The sequence below is a fragment of the Pyxicephalus adspersus genome, chromosome Z (assembly GCF_032062135.1).
Source record: "Pyxicephalus adspersus chromosome Z, UCB_Pads_2.0, whole genome shotgun sequence".
Taxonomy (NCBI): domain Eukaryota; kingdom Metazoa; phylum Chordata; class Amphibia; order Anura; family Pyxicephalidae; genus Pyxicephalus; species Pyxicephalus adspersus.
The window spans coordinates 78610149-78629506 of NC_092871.1; the positions used below are offsets into that span (position 1 = coordinate 78610149).

Sequence of the window (19358 nt, forward strand, 5' to 3'; positions counted from 1 at the left end):
GGTGTCCATTGCTTCGATTAGCTGGTTGTTTATTTGGAAGGAATTGCAGTAAATGGAAAAGTGCTGGATTTCTGTGATAATCAAATTCACCTCCACACTGTCCATACTTCAGTGCTGCCTGATATTCATCCACTTTATTGCAAGGGAGCTCCAGGAAGAATATTCTGCAGTACTCACATTTTAAAATCCCTATAATGTACTAACATTATTTGATCTTTGCTCATAAACATTACTGTAAATACCAACATTGCAGAATGGCATTTGCAGAATATTTAAAGTATATCCTTCTTTTCACTTACTATTGTGTCAACAGGACAGAAAGTCAAGAAAAATCTCCCCAGTCAGATACACAGGGTGACCTTTCTTCCTTAGGTTCAAACCTGGTTTAACCATCCTTGAACAATGAAATCTTTAAAAACACTTTAAAGTAGAATTTAAGTCCAACTTTTTATATGGGCAATTCAATCAGGTGGTTATTGCAGAAAAAGTAGGCCATGTCCCTTCCGCAATAACTAATCCCACCCGCCTGATCAGTGCCCGGCTGTCAAATTTTGCTGAGCGGGGGCAATCCCGGCTTCTCTTGGGCATGACGGGAATAAATTAAATTATATCATCCCGGCACAGACATTCAAGATAGCCAGGGATAATCTTTAAGAAGACGACAAGAAGGATGCTTGTTGCTTCCTGCAATGGAATGAGGATAGGTCATTAAACCTGGGTTTAGTTCCACTTCAGGAATTTATCTAAATCTATTACTATATAATACTTTTTTTGTGTCATATTGCAGAGCAACAGGTTCACTTGTGGATGTAGACCTCTACAAATGCATATACGTTTTTACTTGCATTTCTCCACCGTTTTATCTAGCCAATATCAAAATACAAGTCTATGGATCTGTAGCTTACACAGGGTTATGGCGTTTGTGTGATTTGGCCCAGTCTTGTTCCTTGGAGGTTGTAACATGTTCCTCCATACCTCTGGACATTTTCATTAGCCCAACCTTTAATTAGGAAGTGAAGGAGGCATATATATGTCTTTGATTTTAGAAAAGGACAATAATGCATTCCTGTTGACCGAAGTATCCGTACACTGGGCATTGATTTTTACAACCAGGCCCCACGCCATAGTGGTTCGTAATGTGCATCTTTGCCCAGACTGTGAGTGTTTTAATTATTTAACATGCAGGTAACAAACTTTAAAACAGGTCATCATCAGTATTCTCCCCAGAATTTTTTTAAGCTTGGAAAGAAGCTGTGGCGGGTGGCAGCCCTTGTATTTGTATTATCTTCTTATTATTTTTATTAATAAACAGGATTTATATAGCGCCAACATATTAAGCAGCACTGTTTTATAACCCAACTTTTTAGTAACACCACAAAATCCGCTGGGTGGTTACTGAAGAGAGCCAAGTGGTGCACATCTAAAAAGGGCTGGGGAGAACACTGATCAATCTTGCCTCCTTTCTCTCCAGCTCAGCCATTCTCAACCATGGTTCACTGGAACCCAAGGATTTCTACGGAGGTTGCTAGGGGTTTCTTGAACTGACTTCCCATTTGGTGTAATAAAGTGACGTGAAAGGACCATCTAACACTAAAACTTTCAGGATGACTATAAGGGTGACATTCGAGCCACAAATGTAAGGAGACATTCTTTACACTGGCCACCAATTTAGAGGGCTTTTATTTTTACTGACCCCTAACAAAACTTCAGGGGTTTTCGGAGACCCGAACATACTTTCACGGGTTCCTCGAAGAAAATATGAAAATATTTGGATGCTTTCAATGTGAAGATCATAGTGAAGAATATAGAAACACCTGCTGGTTGTTTACATCAGATGACCATCAATTTGCCAATATCTGTACTGTATAGAATACCTTCAATGAATTGAATGTCTAATTTCCGGGGATTTTGAATAATTTCTATTGCTTATAAAAATAAATGCAGGTTTGTTTTAAAATGATTTTACTGATTGTTTTGAATATGGTCACATGTAAAATACAAGATAGAGGACCTGAATGAACAAAATCTCAGGAAGTGAATGGTTGGGGTCTAGCTTAACTTCTTCATAAAAGTCAATATTTGCATATCGCAGTAGATGTCTTTGTTATCTCCTGGATTGCTTTGACATAAATATTTCACAAAAAGTTGGCCTTTGCTGATGTGGTTTATCATGATATGCTTGGGTAAAGATAGGCAAATAATTTTTTTTTTATCCTGTAGTGCATATTGCTATGATAATCCTTGTAAATTAAATTCATCACATATCCGGTGTTACTATATCAATGAATTTTTTTTTTGTTGCTGTTCGCTACACCACTGTCTATCCATGTGCCCTGAGGCAGTCTTGTACAGAGCTGCCATAAACACTAACATGTCAAATGAATAGGGGAAGGAAGAGAATAGCAATGGTAGATGTTAGCGATTCCACTTATTCCTCCAAGAGCAGTCTCTGGTGGTTGTGCATGGGGTTCTTGGACATAATATCTGCCACATCAAATGATTGTCTTGTCAATTCTTAGCCCTAGCTCAAGACAAAGTAAGCCATTATAAGCAACACTCTATAGACCCAATATTAGATACCCTTTCTTTTTGGGGGTATCTGTTATGATCAACCATTTCACCCTAAATACCCTCAGTTGTAAGTTGAAATTTCACAGAACAGGTGTTAGCATTTATTAGGTTTAAGATTACCGGGGGGAGAGTTTGATCGGCTATCTAATATACATAACTCCAAATGTTTTCTTTTACAGTATAATATCCTCTTAAGTGTATGGCTTCACCGTGCCAATGAAGATAATTTATAGCTCACTTGTTTAGTCTAACGGCGTGCTGGCATCCATTCTAAAATTAGATGTGGATTCCCCATTAATAGTCTTGTGATATATCATTCCCTCTTTTGTTTTCTTGGCTGCAATATATGGATACCATGCTAATTTAAGTTGTGGAGTTTCAGCAGTATGTAAGTATTACACGCCTTACATAAATGGAGCACATACTTCACAAGGGGAGACTTGGAGTAATGTTAATAGGGGTCACGCTTGATCTAATTGTGTTGTTATAGTGTGGAATTCAGGAGACATTCAGTCTTAACCAGTATTGCTTGTGTAGACAGGCTGTAAAACTCAGAATCCCTGACACCTGTAGTATGTTGGTGCTTCTGAATTGCTTTGATTTGCCGTTTTTTTTGTTAAGAGTCCCAATGAGGTGTTTCTCACCTGCAAGCTTTTTAAAGTTGTCACGCCAGCAAGGATTTGTAGCAGCTACAAATCTCTCTAGAGTGTGGTTTGTGTAGCCAGTGACCATACTTATCTATGTGCAAATCACTGATAAAGGATAGGCTCTATCTGACTTGTTGCAGCTTCTAATGCACATTAGGAGAAATTGACTCTATACAGCGAAATCAGAGTTTCAGAACAGTAGGAGAAGGCTGGAGTATTGCCTAAAGCTGGGTATACACTTCCAATAATTATCGTTGGAGACGAACGACCGAAAATCGTTCACAAAAAAGGTGACCATTGACCATCACGGCGGTTCTGATTGGCCGACGATCGTTCGCTATCGTGTGTATGGTCGTTCAGTGATCGTGCATGTTTCTGCAATACACTTTCTCCTTTACATGTCACTCCCTGCAGCATTTGAACAATCGAATCTAGCGTGTGGACACTATTGTTGAATTATACATTTCCAACGATCGTATCGTTACAGCATGTACAGAATTGTACAAAATACAATTGTTCAAATATATTCGTGCATATTGTTGATTGGTCATATTTGTTCGTTTCCTAATGATAATTATTGAAAGTGTGTACCTAGCTTTAGGACAGCTTTTCTAGATTTGAGTGACTTGTCCTTGGCTGTTCACACTTATGACTGATAATGAAATCATTGAAGGATCTGTCAGATTTAAACTCATTTAAAGAAAGAAAGGTTGATGCCTTTTATCTGGTCAGAGTGCAGCAGGTAATGCCATTGCATGGGTTAGTACAACAAACTCTCCTTCAGAGAGAAAGTGTGTGCAAACAGAACAATAATGTCTACTTTTCCATCCTTTGGTAATTTAGATATACCACTGAAAGCATTTTGTTATATGTGGTGTTATTATTAATAAACAGGATTTATATGTACATTTTAATAATATTATTAAACAGGATTTATATAGCGCCAACAAATTACACTGCGCTGTACAATAAATAGGGGTTGCAAATGACAGAGGAAAACAGACAGTGATACAGGAGGAGAGGACCCTGTCCTGAAGAGCTTACAATCTAGTACAATAAATATGTGTTACACATGACAAATAGATACAGACAGTGACACAGGAGGAGGACCCTGCCCTGAAGAGCTTACAATCTAATACAATAAATATCTGTTACAAATGACAGACAGATACAGACAGTGACACAGGAGGAGGACCCTGCCCTGAAGAGCTTACAATTTAGTACAATATATATGTGTTACAAATGACAGTTACAGGCAGTGACACAGAAGGCGGACCCTGCCCCGAAGAGCTTACAATCTAGTACAATAAATGTGTTACAAATGACAGATACAGTAACACAAGAGGAGGACCCTGCCCTGAAGAGCTTACAATCTAGTACAATAATAGGTGTTACAAATGACAGACAGATACAGGCAGTGATACAGGAGGAGAGGACCCTGCCCCGAAGAGCTTACAATCTAGTACATTAAATATGTGTTACAAATGACAGATACAGACCATGACACAGGAGGAGGACCATGCCCCAAAGAGCTTACAATCTAGTACATTAAATATGTGTTACAAATGACAGACAGATACAGTGACACAGGAGGAGGACAGGATCACAGAAGAGATTACAATCTGTTTGATAAATTAAAAAAATCCCTGTTGATGTTGCCAGAAATCCTGTCCTGTTTCCTTTGCACCCTACAAGGATTTTAGGAAATGTATTAGGTCTAAAGAATACAATTTATGTTCTAAAGACGAGGGGGGAATTGTTTGATATTTCTAAAAATGTCTTTTTGTTCTAGTATGCTTCCTTGTATATTAAGTGATGCCACCCTATGATAAGAAGTACCAGATCTTTAATATCCCTTTAGAAAACTTTTTTCTTTTTAAAAAGTGGAGTGCTGAGGGTAGAAGATCTACAGAAGGCAGAGAGATGAGACTAAGTTGATTTTAAAAGCCAAGCTTGTATATAAATCTTCCTTTTGTGTATTAATCTTCTCAGCTTTGTGTTGTTGTGCTGCAGCAGAGTGACACATCCTATGGCTTGCTTGAACTTGTGAAGGTTAAGTAGATAGGAAGGGCAGGAGTTGCATTGCTTGCAGGCGAGGGTTAACATTGCTTTGTGCTGGGGTAGGCGTAGCTAGACCTCAGATGTCATCACTAGAAGCAGCCAGAGGATGAAGGGGGCCCTTTGTTGGCAGTCTAACGTAAGCAGCTTTCCCTGTCTTACACCAGCCGCCTATTGGACTGAAAGAGCCCAAACCAAGAAGCAAGAACTTAGCTGAAAGTGCACAATTCACTCCATGCCTCTGTCCTAAAAGTATGGTCAGTATGGGGAGATTATTCGGAAGGAAAGCTGGCAAGCCCTCCCCTTCTTCTTAGGGAAGAGCCTCTCCTTTTCTGGACAAAATCCTGCCCGGATCGATGAAGTTCGGAGTCTCTGCTGAGTTTTGGAGTTGTCCTGCATCAAGAAGACAGAGAGTCCTAAGGAGCCACAGGCCATACAGCAGGCTAGGATTTGGGTTGAGGCCAAGTGGCCTATCCTGCTCTGGACTCTTCGCATGTTGGAGGGAGGGGAAATAATCCAGCGCTCCCGGAGGAAGAAAAGATCCAGCAAGTCCTGTATCCAGCAGATAAAAATGTTGGAGATCTGTTTAAAGTTAGTGGGCTGCAAATCCAAAAAGGGACTGTCTTCCTCCTCCAGCTGCTATCTGGAAGGTGAGATAAAGGGATTGTTGGGGAAAGAAGGGGAGGGTGGGGGCAAAAGCAGGCTCATGTAAAATAACCTTAAAATCTGCAATTCCCTTTCTGTAGGCCTCTGCACAGATTACAAGCAAGCAGCTGCCCCTCTCTCCTGTGGCCTTAGGCAAAACACTAAGACTTTGGATAAAAGTGATCATTAGGATTGTAAAAAAAAAAAAAAAGTTTTTGACTCCTTCCTGACCAATAGGATCGCTCTTTTTCAGGACAAAAGATAGAGTATAGGATGACAAGTTCTTGAAAAGTTCTGTACATTTTTTGTGGGCTTTTCTACATGCATGTGCCGTCATCATAAGCGCATCCAGCGTCCTTTGCTGACCTCACCTTACATGGTAAAGTGTACATGAGCTAATTCCTTGAGAGTTTTACTGGAACTTTTTTTTTTTTTTTTACTTTTGTTTCTTGCAGAATACATTTTTGAAATTCCATTGAGTTAAAATTGCGGTGTGACTTGTGACAAAATACTGTTATGTGATTTAAAAGAAATTATGTAACTCCCAATAACTGCGTCATCATCAGAACTTGTTGTTCTTGAAGCAGTCGCCAGGCTCTCGCTGTTCCAGGGTTTGTAATTCTGATGGGTCAATAACATGCTGCAAGTGTAAAAGCATGCTTGCATTTGTAGTTCACCAGTTTTGGTTTTTGTTTTTTTTATCCTAAACAGCTACATTGCTAACCAATTTCATATGCAAAGGGATGATTTTAAGGTTTGGTGAAGTAATTAAAAAAAGAGAGTCATTAAAAATGTGTGTGTTTTGCCATTGGAAAAGAATTTGCCCCCATTTTCTTCTTTCCCTTATAAAACGTTTCCAAACATTTGTGCACATAGGCTGAACTCATCCACAGGTTGTCCTAACCTAAAGTCATGACACTTCGTGGAAGTCAAAACTTCAATATGTCAAAGGGCCTATTCACACTATCCTGATATACATTGCTGATGGATGTGTATTGCCATGCAAAACACAGCAATGCATTGTGTTGCTGTGCACTGTGAAAAATGCTTACATGAACATTTTATGTTTTAGGCAGCCTATTCAAAATAACAGGTTGCAGTACCTATGTTGGCGCTCAACATAATAAACTGGTCCTAACACAAAACAATTGTGGGACTTGGACCATAGGTCCTATTTAGGCCATTGGTTGCTTTTTTGCTACAGGTTACCCTGCATTAAAAAGTTTGCAATAGGAATCCCATTCTTCTTTTTGAACAGGCCCCTAAAATTAGCAAAAAAGTATACATTTTTTTAGCATAGGACGCCACAGTGCACATATGATACATATCTGTGCACAGCGATTTAAACACATTGTGCTGCCCTTCCTTAACTCAAAGGTAAGTTCTTTGTCAACTTTTGATACAAAAAAAGAATACAGCATATTGTTTACTTGGTTATAGAACGCCTTTTGGATTATTTAGAATTCATTACAGCTGCATTTGGACTTCAGTTTAATATTAATAATAAACAGGGTTTATATAGTGCCAACATATTACGCAGCGCTGTACATTAAATAGGGGTTACAAATTACAGATACAGACAGTGACACAGGAGGAGTGGACCCTGCCCCGAAGAGCTTACTCTCTACCTGCTTCACTTGGTATTTCCATATACTTGTTTGGGGAGAAAAGCACTGACTGATATTTTTTATTCTCTTGTTTTCAGTGCTGAGACCTTGACATAGAACAAATGTACAAATCAGGAATGTCAGAAACCTGAGTCTGAGTATTAAAGCAAACAAATTGGAATGAAAGCCAGGCAACTAGCATTTTGCGAAAGATGGGCCAACAACAGTGGAAAGTAACAATCTATGCCCCTGCTATAGTTTGGTAGTTTTCATTTCCCAAGTTTCACCTGTCGCCCACACCACCATCTTCTTCCTCATTCTCTTGTTTTGTACTGAATCAACCATTTTGATTGTCTGGGTCAGGATGACATACCGTGTTTCCCCGAAAATAAGACACTGTCTTATATTTTTTTGGCCCCCAAAAACACACTAGGTCTTATTTTCAGGGGATGTCCTATTTTTCCATGAAGAAGACTACAGTACACATTTATTGTTGAAAGTCACTCATGATCACTCATGTTCCATTGATTGTCCCCTTCTGATTTTTAATTTACCGGTATGTATGCTTTTATTTTCTTTTTCTCCTAGGTCTTATTTTTGGGGTAGGTCTTATATTAGGGCAGGTTTACAAAATAGTGCTAGGTCTTACTTTCGGGGTAGGTCTTATTTTCGGGGAAACACGGTAACTCCTACAGGTGTGCAGGGGTTCAGTAAGTCCTGGCATTTTTGGGGGAAGTCAGGATGCGCTGGATATTCCAGGTTCCCAACGCTGAAAATTGAAGAAAGAGATCGGGCTGGTGAGTATGCTTTATAGCAGAAAGAGCATTGCCTGTTCCTTTCTGCTATAAATCCCTGCCTGTTTGTAAATTTGTAAAGTGAACTTTCTGCATTAGGCTGCAAAGTTGCATACAGCTGAAAAGTTGTAAAACATTAAAACGATACATAAAAAATATACAAAACTTTACAAAACCTCTTACCTCCCATGTTATTGGCATTGTTATCCAGCTACTCATGATTCACACACCTCTGCTGCACTGCAAAGCCAGGAATGTGACACCAATATTTCCTGCTGTAGTTTTTTAGCATCCTATATCACATTGTCTGTTCATTGAACTTTGAAAGTTCATCATCCAGTTCAGTCCTCCCTGCTTTCCTGGGAGCTGGCTAAACACCTCCACTCTCAGCACCTCAATCTCTGCTGCTGGAAAGCTGATTATATTTTGCTGATTGGGAGAGAACTGATCATTGTGGCCTGTTGATAAAGTGAGAAACTGATGGTGCTGCTCCTTAAGGGCTAATAGTTTTTTATTGATGGACTGACCTGATGATAGTGCTTTGTTATAAGGGGATGGAGGTAACCTGATAAGTGTGTACCTCCTCATCAAGCTATATACAATCAGCTCAGTACAAGTGTCGTGTCTTCATGGAGGTTTCCAAATCCAATCCAGCATTGTGTTATGCTCAGCAGGTTTTAGGACGCTGGTTGCTTGGTAAAACGTAAACTGGCACATAGGTTGCTATTAAGAGGTCTGTTCATCCCTGAACCTGGTACAAAACTGCCTTAAAGCTGGACTCCTTACCACGTCCTCCTATGGCAGCAATAATAAAAAAAAAGAATTCAAATTACCCTTTCGTTTACTGAAATCCATGGTCAAGTGATTAAACTTGTTCCTAATTGGAGCAGTTTTCCCCTGGTGCAAATTCCACTGCTTGAGGGATTTGGACATTTTCTATTGGCTGTCCAGTGGTGGGGTTCTCTCAGGCTCCAAATCCGTTGTTCTGCCCTGCATAGACATAGTACAGGTTTAAGAAGAACAGAGAAGAAAGATAGGCTTCTACAAAGGCACCGTAGGTTTACAATAATTATGTATAAAAACAATATAATTTTATTATTCTTCAATTACAAAAGACTTTAAAACAACGATAAGCATATGTTACAAATTGACATAATAATGGGCTCTGTTAACACTATATAGATAAGTATTGGATTTTGCAAACTTGCGTATAGCTCTTGAAACAAAGAACAGGGTCTTGTCCTGACGCATTTCGCCCCATTAGGCTTCCTCAGGGGATATGTAGACATACTAGGGTATAATATAGTGTTAGATTCAAGCCAGTTCAGTTATAATTGATGTAACAATTGCATAGCAATGTATTTGGTCTTTGAAAGTACAGACTTAGTAGTTTTTTAGCTACTAAGTACACGCTACTAAGTCTGTACTTCAAAGACCAAAGGCATCCAAATGGGTATGCAATTGTCACATCAATTATAATTGAACTGGCTTGAATCTAACACCATATTTTACCCTAGGGTGTCTACATATCCCCTGAGAAAGCCTAATTTGGTGAAACGCTTCGTGATAAGACCCTGTTCTTTTTTTTCAAGAGCTATAGGCAAGTTTGCAAAGTCCAATACTTATCTATATAGTGTTAACAGATCCCATTATTATGTCAGTCTGTAACATAAGCTTATCATTGTTTTAAAGTCTTTTGTAATTGAAGAATAATAAATTATATTGTTTTCATACATAATTATTGTAAAATTATGGTGCCTTTGTAGAAGCCTATCTTTCTTCTCCGTTCTTCTTGATGTAGTACAATTTTTGTACACTTAAGGCTTTTGCATCCAGACCAATTGATTTGGATATTGTATCTCTAAGGGGTGACTGACGCTCGGTTAGCTATAGACCTCTACTAGTTTAAAGTACACGTTTACTTTAAAGCAAACCTGTGCCTCTTCATCTATGGCGAACCTACAAAGAATCGACATATTGTTTTCATCAACAATGCAGCGGCACAGACTTGCCTGCCTACGTTACAATGTTTTTTTGGCAGGCAAAAGATGCACAGAATGTTTCAGGAATTTGTAAATGCATTAAGAACTCTTTTCTTGACTAGCAGCCTAGCGGATCCGCCTCCTAATATAAAAGATGGTTTGACGTAACATCACTATTTATCTTCCTGAAGGCATTATTGCAAAACAAATCATGCCAAGACCACATTTAAGTGCTTCACAGAAACCTGAGCTGGTTTGTATCCCTTTTGTTGGTATATCATTTGCAAACTATTTGGCTTCCTTTATAATGTTTTTGACTTCCTTTATGATGTGTTTTGCTTGTAAACACACTACCTAGCATTGAAACTGTTTAAGAAATCAGTAGAAAGGAAGAGTTTGGGCTCATTAAAATCAACCAGTTTAAGCTTAACTCTGGGTGACCAGCTCCAGCCCCAAAGATAGGAAAATATAATGCTAATTATTTTCTGGGATTTTAAAGAAAGTAACACTGCAGAAATTCCTTATGCTGCTGGCCATTGAGACTGACAGACGTCCCACCAAGAAGTCAAGGAATCAAGACGTCTGTCCTGCTTGAGCCTGATGTAGTGCTTCCTTGAATCTGTGGTTCAGCTAGTGAACCTCTTCACAAATAATTCTATAAAAAAAAAATCTGATATTCCTTTTTTCTTTAATAGTCCCAGGATACACCAGATCCCAAATCTCAGGGTACCTCTTCAGGTGGTTATATAGACACCTTGATAGTTGGCACAGGCCACATCACTGAATTGCCATTCTCAACTCCCAACAAGTTGGGTGCAGTTTCACGACAAGGAAAGGATGAGGAAACATTTGCCAGGAAAAAGGCTTTATCCCACCTTCGTTTTCTATGCATGGGGAGCTTTTATGACAGCCGCAGAAAATTTTAAAACATGTCTCCGTTCAAAAAAGAGTACTAACATTGGTCAAATGCACCCATTATTAGACTTTAGAGAATACCAAAAAAAGGGCTTGATTTTTGAGAACATTGGGTCATGTCCTTGGTTCCTTAAAGTTTACCACCATCATAAATGAAATGCTGCCCTTTATCTGTACTGGAAGCTGTTGTCTGCCACATGACTTGGCCACAGCTCTTTGCTCCCCATTTCATGGTTCTCATTCCAGTTAAGTTCACTTTTCTATGTAATAAACAATTATCCAACAAGAAGTATGTGAAGAGGTGCAGCAGCAGCAAGTTCTTTTGATTGTTGGATGTAATACCAGCCTAGGCGCCAATGAAATCTAACAATTAGATTCCCCTACAGATTGGAGAAGCCAGTGGTGGTTTCAGCAATCATCTGGCAACACCAAAATTGGTAGTGAGTGGACGTACTTTTTAAATAAGTAAATACTAAATAAACAAATGAAATACATATATGGTACCTGTTCCTGTGGTACCTGTGTTGCACAAGAAAGCTGGTGACTGGACAATATTCAGCTGAAGTTTGGCAGCATAGCTTGGTCGTCTTTCTACCCGCACTTTGTGATAGTCAGTGATTGCGCAGCAACAGAATAGGGAGCTAATCCGTTCTATCTGTTCAGAAGAATGCAGAAATGCTGAGTTCTCCTCTCTCAAACATTATCAGTTCTGCTTTACAGGGTGTTGCTGCAATATTCACCCTTAGGCATGTTTACGGCATCCTCATGCCAGGGAACCCCTGGGTTTTGGGAGATGCTACTCCTGGTGGCATCCCCATTCGGAAAGAATAGGGCCAGCTTTTAACAGATATTGGTTCTTTAAGAATTAACATGGGAGTGACTAGGGGTGCCAGCTGTGCCGGATCAATCCCAAAACACTTCTGAACCTGCCCATATTCCAGAGATGCACTCTGTCTGATGGCTAACATCACTTGACTCATTTCCTATGAGCGCAGGTTGTCCTGAACACCCCATCCAGTTACTGGGCAGTAAAATGAGAAGCAGCAGAAGGATGAGCTCAGCTCTCTATCACTTTGCTTTCACTTTTTATTTGCATTTATCATCTTTACTTTTTACCAGTTCTCCGTCTTATACCTCGGCCCTACTGTGCCAGGTTCATACTAGAATCAAGTTCAGGCACTTAAACAGTTTGCATTTTTAAAATTATTGATTACGAATCTGCAGTAATTTGGGTCTTTTCAACTTTCTCAGCAGGGCTTCCAGTCTAGAGAGTTACTAATGTTCTGGCCCGTACTTTCCTAAACGTAAAGGATTCTGCTCCAATCCAGATGTTTGTGTACTCATAGCTGTTAAATTGTGTTTTTTCATTGATGTATGATTTCACCTTTGCGTAAGCCTTCAGAATACATTGTATTTGTTGCCTGTCTGTTTCTTTGTGCAGAGATGCTCATTGTCAGTTATTTGTCAGCCTTTATATAAAGCTGAAGGCCAGGGAAATAATAGTCTGTATCTTAGAGCTATTTTTTTAAACCAAAGGTTTTTTATTTCTTTCCATTAGTCCTGTAATTTACACAGCTATGGCTCAGTTTTGTCTAGCAGTGCAAGAAACTTGATTTTTCTCTGCTGCAGGTAAATAACTCCTAACAGATCTCCACTCTGCTCTTGGTTTGACCAGACACAGGTCCAGTTTTAGTGCTTTGTAGAGCTGAATCTGATGCTCTTCAGATTGTCATTTGCAGTTTAAATATTTTCTTTGTATTTAGGGGCCATAGGAAGCAATGAAAGTCCCATCCCTGCCCCTAAGTCAGTGTGCAATTTAGCACTAGGACAGGGATAAGGCCCTTGACAATGTGCTGTACAGGTCAGGGAAACCATTCTGACTGTTGGTCACATCCTATTAATAGAACACAAAAATTTCCAAAAATTATTGATTCTTTCTGCCTTTTTGGCTATATATGAAGGGGGATATTCTTCCCATTGACCAACAATGCAAGAGGCACTCATCTCATTGACCCCCAAGGCTAATGTAGTATGAACCTGGGCATGTCAAGAATATTGGCAGATGTTCCTTAAGACCTGAAAGTTTTTTTCAAGGGTTCTGCATATCAAGAAAATTTTGGAAAGACATGTCTATTATGTAAAAGAATGCTTTTCACTGTACAGATGACCTAAAGCCAGAAAAAATCAAAATACAAAAGGTCAGCGGGAAGTAGAGGTTTTTGGCAGAAGAGACATGCAAAGTCTCCTTTGTTGAAAAATCTTTCACCTGTAATAGTACACCAGTACTATAAACCAATACCTGGGATGATGTTACTTCGGAGACTGCGGAGGGGTTAGATCCTCAGTGGCCACCCAAGTAGCCTGGAGAGAATTGTGGTGGACCCAGAAGAGTAGCCAGTGAATATGGCTTCAGGAGATGCAGCGGTGATAAAATATCAATTATGGCAAAATCTCAACAACCCCTTTTAAGTTTAGGTGTGTGTCTGCTGCTCCCTGGTAAATGCAGAGCCCTACTTGACGTTAGCAAGAATCGTGGGATTTGATTAAAAGAGATGGTGGTGGGGTTGCTGCTGGATTTCCTGTCTTCCTGTTGAATCAGCCCTGACTGGGTGATGTGTACAGCCACATCCTGGTCTGTGTCGTGTATACTAGATTTATAGGCTGATTCCATGGAAAACTGGCATTAATCACAAATCCATGGAAGGATCTCCAGGCTGATATACTAACTGCTGGGAGCTTTTTTTTTTGGTAGTACAGATCACTGTACAAACAGAGAAGATGACCACAGAGCCTCAACGTCTCCAGGAGATCTGGGATAACATAGACAGAACATAAATATAAAACTATATATACCTATATACATACATAAACAGATTTGATTTAAATACAAATGTATATCGTTTTTCTCCATAATATAAAATTACTATTATTATAGAAAGAGAGTAAGAACCCTTCATAGTGAGCACTGCAAACCGTGGAGCTCATCGGAGACATCTCACTAATAGGTACCTAGAGATTAAAGACATTTTTGGCTCATTTCAATCTTTTAGCTTCTGATAAAATATATCATGACCATGCATGCTTGCATGATATAATGATTGCAAATTAACATGAGCTTTGAGTTTCTGATAGCTGTAATTTACGCAGCTACGGCACAGCTTTGTTTACCATGGCAGGAAAACCGTATTTTCTCTGCTGCTGGTAAATAACGCAGGTCTCCTCTCTTCTCTTGGTTTGACCGGACATAGCTCTAGTTTTAGTGCTTTGTAGAGCTGAATCTGATGCTCTTTAGGTTGTGATAGAATGGTTGCAAATGATTTTGAGCTCTGAGTTTCTGATGGCTGTATTTGTACATCAGGTTACCTGCTTGAGTTTGGGAAATATTCGGGTTTACTGAGTTTGTCCTGTTAGCTTCCTATGATTCATCAGAATTACTAAATAGAGATGTCTGTGATAATCTTGACAGGACCTTCTAATAAAACATGTTTTTTTTCTGTCTTTTCTCTGCAGAAGCCTTACAAAGACCAATTGTAACTGATTTTGAGCCTCAAGGTTTAAGTGAAGCTGCTCGATGGAATTCCAAGGAAAACCTATTATCAGGACCAAGTGAAAATGATCCCAATTTGTTTGTTGCACTGTATGATTTCGTAGCCAGCGGGGACAATACTCTCAGCATCACTAAAGGTAAGATATAAAAGTATACTGTACCTTTGGTTTACCTAAATGTTATTTTGGTCCACATGTATAATACCGTTTTTCAAGAGCACTGTCTAGCAGCCACAAACAAATAATACCTACAGTCCCAATTAAGAGGGACAGTGACTATCGCTATCAGCTTTATACTGAATTTACTGCAAGTCTATGATGTCCTTCAGAATCTTCTTCAGATTAAAAAAGAGTGACTACATGGCTAGACTGTCCTCCTGTATTTTTTCCCCTAACTTATAACATTTTATCCTTGAGTTTTGAGTCAGCTGAGAACAACAAAACGCTATTTTGGCGCACAATTCAGAGGAATTCTGCCTTTGTCATTTTGAGGTTTACTTTAGTGGCAAGGAATGTAAAACAGTAGGCTGTATAGCAATTTTTTTGAAATATCTGATTTTGTAGGCAATGTTTACGTATGTATATTTTGATGTAATTTTTTGCATAATCTTTTTAATTCAAAGGAACTCTATACTGATAGTTATTTACTTCTTCTAAACATGCCTGGCTGTCATGCTGAATCACTGCTAACTTTTTCATTTAATGAAATCTTTTTAGAACCAGAGAATTATAATATTCAGTTTGAGGTCAGCAGTAGGAGCCCCTCCATTACTTTTGGTATGGGTTGGTCTAAAAGACAATAGTACAGCAAAATCTCACCACACAACCCTTCTGATCTAACAACCCTTACCCATTGTCTTATTTACCTTTTATAGAAGATCTGTGCCCTGTTTGCTTCACCAAGGGCATATCTTCTTTACTGCACCTCCATGATGGCCAAGGCACTATCATGAACAAAAAATGGGCCATCCTCACTGCTGTATCTTTGGATGGTACACACAAATCTTAGGGAACATGGCATGTCTAGTTCTGAGAGGATTTGTGCCAAATAGAAATAGAAAACCTGCATGATGTGCCTATGGTAGAAAGCTAAATTGGATACCATGGTGAGGGAGTGGGTGCTTGGGCTGAATAGTTCAGGAAAGGTTAAAAGAATTTGGGCAGGTTAGCTTGGAGGAAAAGGTAGTAGTGTTAGAGCCTGGTGAGTTCAGGGGTATCAGCCGTGTTACAGTAGGCAAGTTTAAAGGGGTGGTTTTTGGACAGGGTAATGGAGGAGGTGTGGGAATCTTAGTGCAGCTTAAGTTAGGCAAGGTGGGGTTAGGGCAGGTTAATTTCAGAGAGGTGGGAGTGTTAGGACAGGTTAGTACAAGAATGTGGAGGGGTGGTTTAAAGAACTTTTGTATAAAAGTACAGTTGTCATTTAAGCTTTACTGGTTCTTTTGAAATACATTTCCATCAGCACAAAATCCACATTTCTTAGGGTGCCCTGTATACACAAAGCTAAGGGCCTAATACACACAAGAGCTTAGTGAACCATTTACTTAACTGTCTGTTCCAGCAAAGCAAATGTTACGTATCGCATCTTTTAGCTTCCTTTTTGATTACTCTATTTACCATACTGCTGGAAGCGTGCACAGAGCAAAATAGGACAATCCAGTAGTTTTTATGTTTTGCAACTTCTGTGTTCTCATGCATGCCATAGCACATTGTTTAATAAAGCTGTGTAAAACTGTGACAACATGTAAAGTGTGGATACACATAAGAGCACATCAGGTTTGATCTTCAATTAGTCTAATGCAGGGGTGTCTAATCATTTTGCAATGAGAACCAGATTTGGTGAGGTGAATACCAGGTTAGTGTTGGCGTGGTCTGCGCGGGTCCCGCACAGCACACACCCACCAGGGTGACGCGAGGGATTCCCTGTCAAAAATCATTAGAGGGAGAGTCAATATTAAAAGGGTGTCCTGACATAGCAGTTTTATTGATCAAATATCTGAATTATTTACACATACATATATATTTAGATAAAAGTATATCCAAAGACAAAAACAATTTTTATTTTCAATTTTGATAGAAGAGGGAATAGTTTAAACCCATGTAGTCTCTGAACAGTCCCTTTTGGAAGCTGCTATTACTGACCTGTTCCTGTTCTAGGGACACCCAAGGTTTGGGATTTTCCTTCACTTTCGGTCTTGGTCACAGTTCCATCATTGACCAATAAAGCAATAAAAACCTGACAGGACTTTCCTCCATCACCAGTTTTGGCTTTACATACACTTTTGATTAAATGTTTGTGAATTCAGACTAATGACCCTGATAGATCCCAAGTTGATTTGCAAATTTCTACTGTTCATAACTGTTTTCTGTGTTTGTCAGGTGAAAAGCTCCGCGTTTTGGGATACAATCACAATGGGGAGTGGTGTGAGGCTCAGACCAAGAACGGACAGGGCTGGGTGCCCAGTAATTACATCACTCCAGTCAACAGCCCCGAGAAGCATTCCTGGTACCATGGACCTGTGTCTCGAAACGCTGCAGAATATCTGCTGAGCAGTGGGATTAATGGGAGCTTCCTGGTTCGGGAGAGTGAGAGTAGTCCTGGGCAGAGGTCCATATCGCTGAGATATGAAGGCAGGGTTTACCACTACCGCATCAACACTGCTTCTGATGGAAAGGTAGGAGGATGCTCTTGATTTTAATTGATTTTGTAAAGTTGTCATGTATGTGTTGGAAGTTGAATGGGTCAGTTGCATGTTTTGTTTTAATTTTTAACATATTATGGACAGTGCTCAACCCAGACATTTTTTTAAGCTTGGTGGCAGGTAATTGTAAGCGGGTGGTGGCTCCTTTATTGTGACTCATCAGTAACCATCCAAAAACAACCAGTTGGTTACTGAAAAGTGCCGGGTGGTGCGCCCGGCTAAAAGGGGTTGGGGAGAACACTGATGGATTTAAGTTTTTATATTGTCTTTATTTCTAAATGTTCTTTTGTTTTTCTGCCTATTTATATTGAATTAATGCATGCATATTGAAGATATGGTACACTGGTCTGCTCCTTATTTATTTTCCCCATTTGATGTCTATTTTGTTGGCTGTGGTCAATGTTATTTCCTATTCTTTTTTTTTTAAATATAGTTTAAAAAGATGTAATGCATTGCAGATTACCACCCCTCTGATGTAGAGGCTGCTATACTTTTATTACAGGATTTTATATATATTGTGTGTTCTGCCTATCTTTTTATCTATTGTTCACATGCATTGCAGTGATGGCCACATTGTATATTTCAGAGCAGGTTTTCTGATGCTGATAACAGTAAACCATGGCTGTGTCTTTGAAAAAGGCCACTTGTCTGCATAGGATTCCATGCACCGGGGTGGCACCAAGAGCCCAAATGGCAAACAGGCATAGCCAATACCTGGTAGTCCCTTTATGGCAGGATTGCGAGAAGTATTTTACAAGCTGACAATGTACACAGTTTAGGCCACTATTTAAAATACTAAATATACTTGAGAAATTGCATAAACATGTTAATGCAGTGTTTCTCGCCCTCTGTATGATGCAGGAACCCTTCAAATAACTTTCAGGTCTTCAGGGAACCCCTGTTATAATTACAATATCCACAACTCTAAGTACATTATTGTGGTGGTCAGGAATTCCTCTTACATTGCTGGCCAGGAGGAAGAACGTCACCCTTACAGATAGCCAAAATGATCAATGATAGTAACATGAGAAGTACAAATTGCTCATTGTTTAAGGAACTCCTAGCAACCTGGTTGAAAAACACTGCTTGAAAGTATAAGGCTTTGGTAACAAATACTATAAAAATAGCAATACATTTTAATGTGAGTTGTTGTAATATCTATCTGAAAATATTTTTGTAATATTTGCTTGCCCTTTCTTATTTTAAATGAGTATTGCTTGTAGTTTCCTATTTTAGTGACTCTCTGTATATCATGACACATGGACAGCAATTCTACTAAGATTACAGAATAAGCCCCAGAGTCTTCTGTTCCAATCAGTCCATGATATACTTTATTTTTTAACACAAGTCTGAATGGCAACTACTTGCTGCTATACATAACGACCAAGTTATGCTTATTTATTACCTCTACAGTTCCATTTGTTTGCAGATTATTTGTGCAGTGGCTGTGTTGACAGTTTGACCTGTTTTGGCTCAGCAATGTCTATGGGTCAAACAAGAGTGTGCATTTTCATGGAGGATAAGATTGTGTGCTGCCTGTGTTTTATGGAATATCTGGAACCATGGCTCTTCCAGCTAAAGGAGAAATTGGCGCATAATATAATATGATACAGTTTTATTGTAGATGTATGCCCAACTGTTCTGTCCATAGCCAGTCTATGCTGACATTGAGCAAAGCACCACCTACATCAAGGTTCCTGCAAAGGTTGCTAGGGGTTCCTTGAACCATGAGCAGTTTGGACCTCTCAGGTCAGTTTAAAGCAGAGATAACTTACCTTTACTTGCACAATACCTCTGGAGCAGTCTTACATACGGTCCCTTTTTGTCCAGGTTTCTTGCTTCGTCCCATCGCTGAGGAAGCACCAGGCGCCACCATCTTTTTTTTTTCTTCTTC

General features: G+C 39.3%; 1 protein-coding gene across 3 annotated transcripts in view; it reads left to right on the plus strand.

The window, feature by feature from the left end:
• The window catches only part of ABL1 (ABL proto-oncogene 1, non-receptor tyrosine kinase), a 163746-nt gene that overhangs the window by 98098 nt on the left and 46290 nt on the right, over positions 1–19358 (plus strand). For 2 of the 3 annotated variants that reach the window (XM_072430246.1, XM_072430245.1), the window contains 2 exons: positions 14730–14903; positions 17142–17437. In XM_072430246.1, coding sequence (XP_072286347.1) covers positions 14730–14903; positions 17142–17437 — 470 coding nt within the window. Of the gene's footprint in view, positions 1–5135; positions 5927–14729; positions 14904–17141; positions 17438–19358 lie in introns of those variants that run through there. The other variant, XM_072430244.1, reaches the window with a different exon arrangement.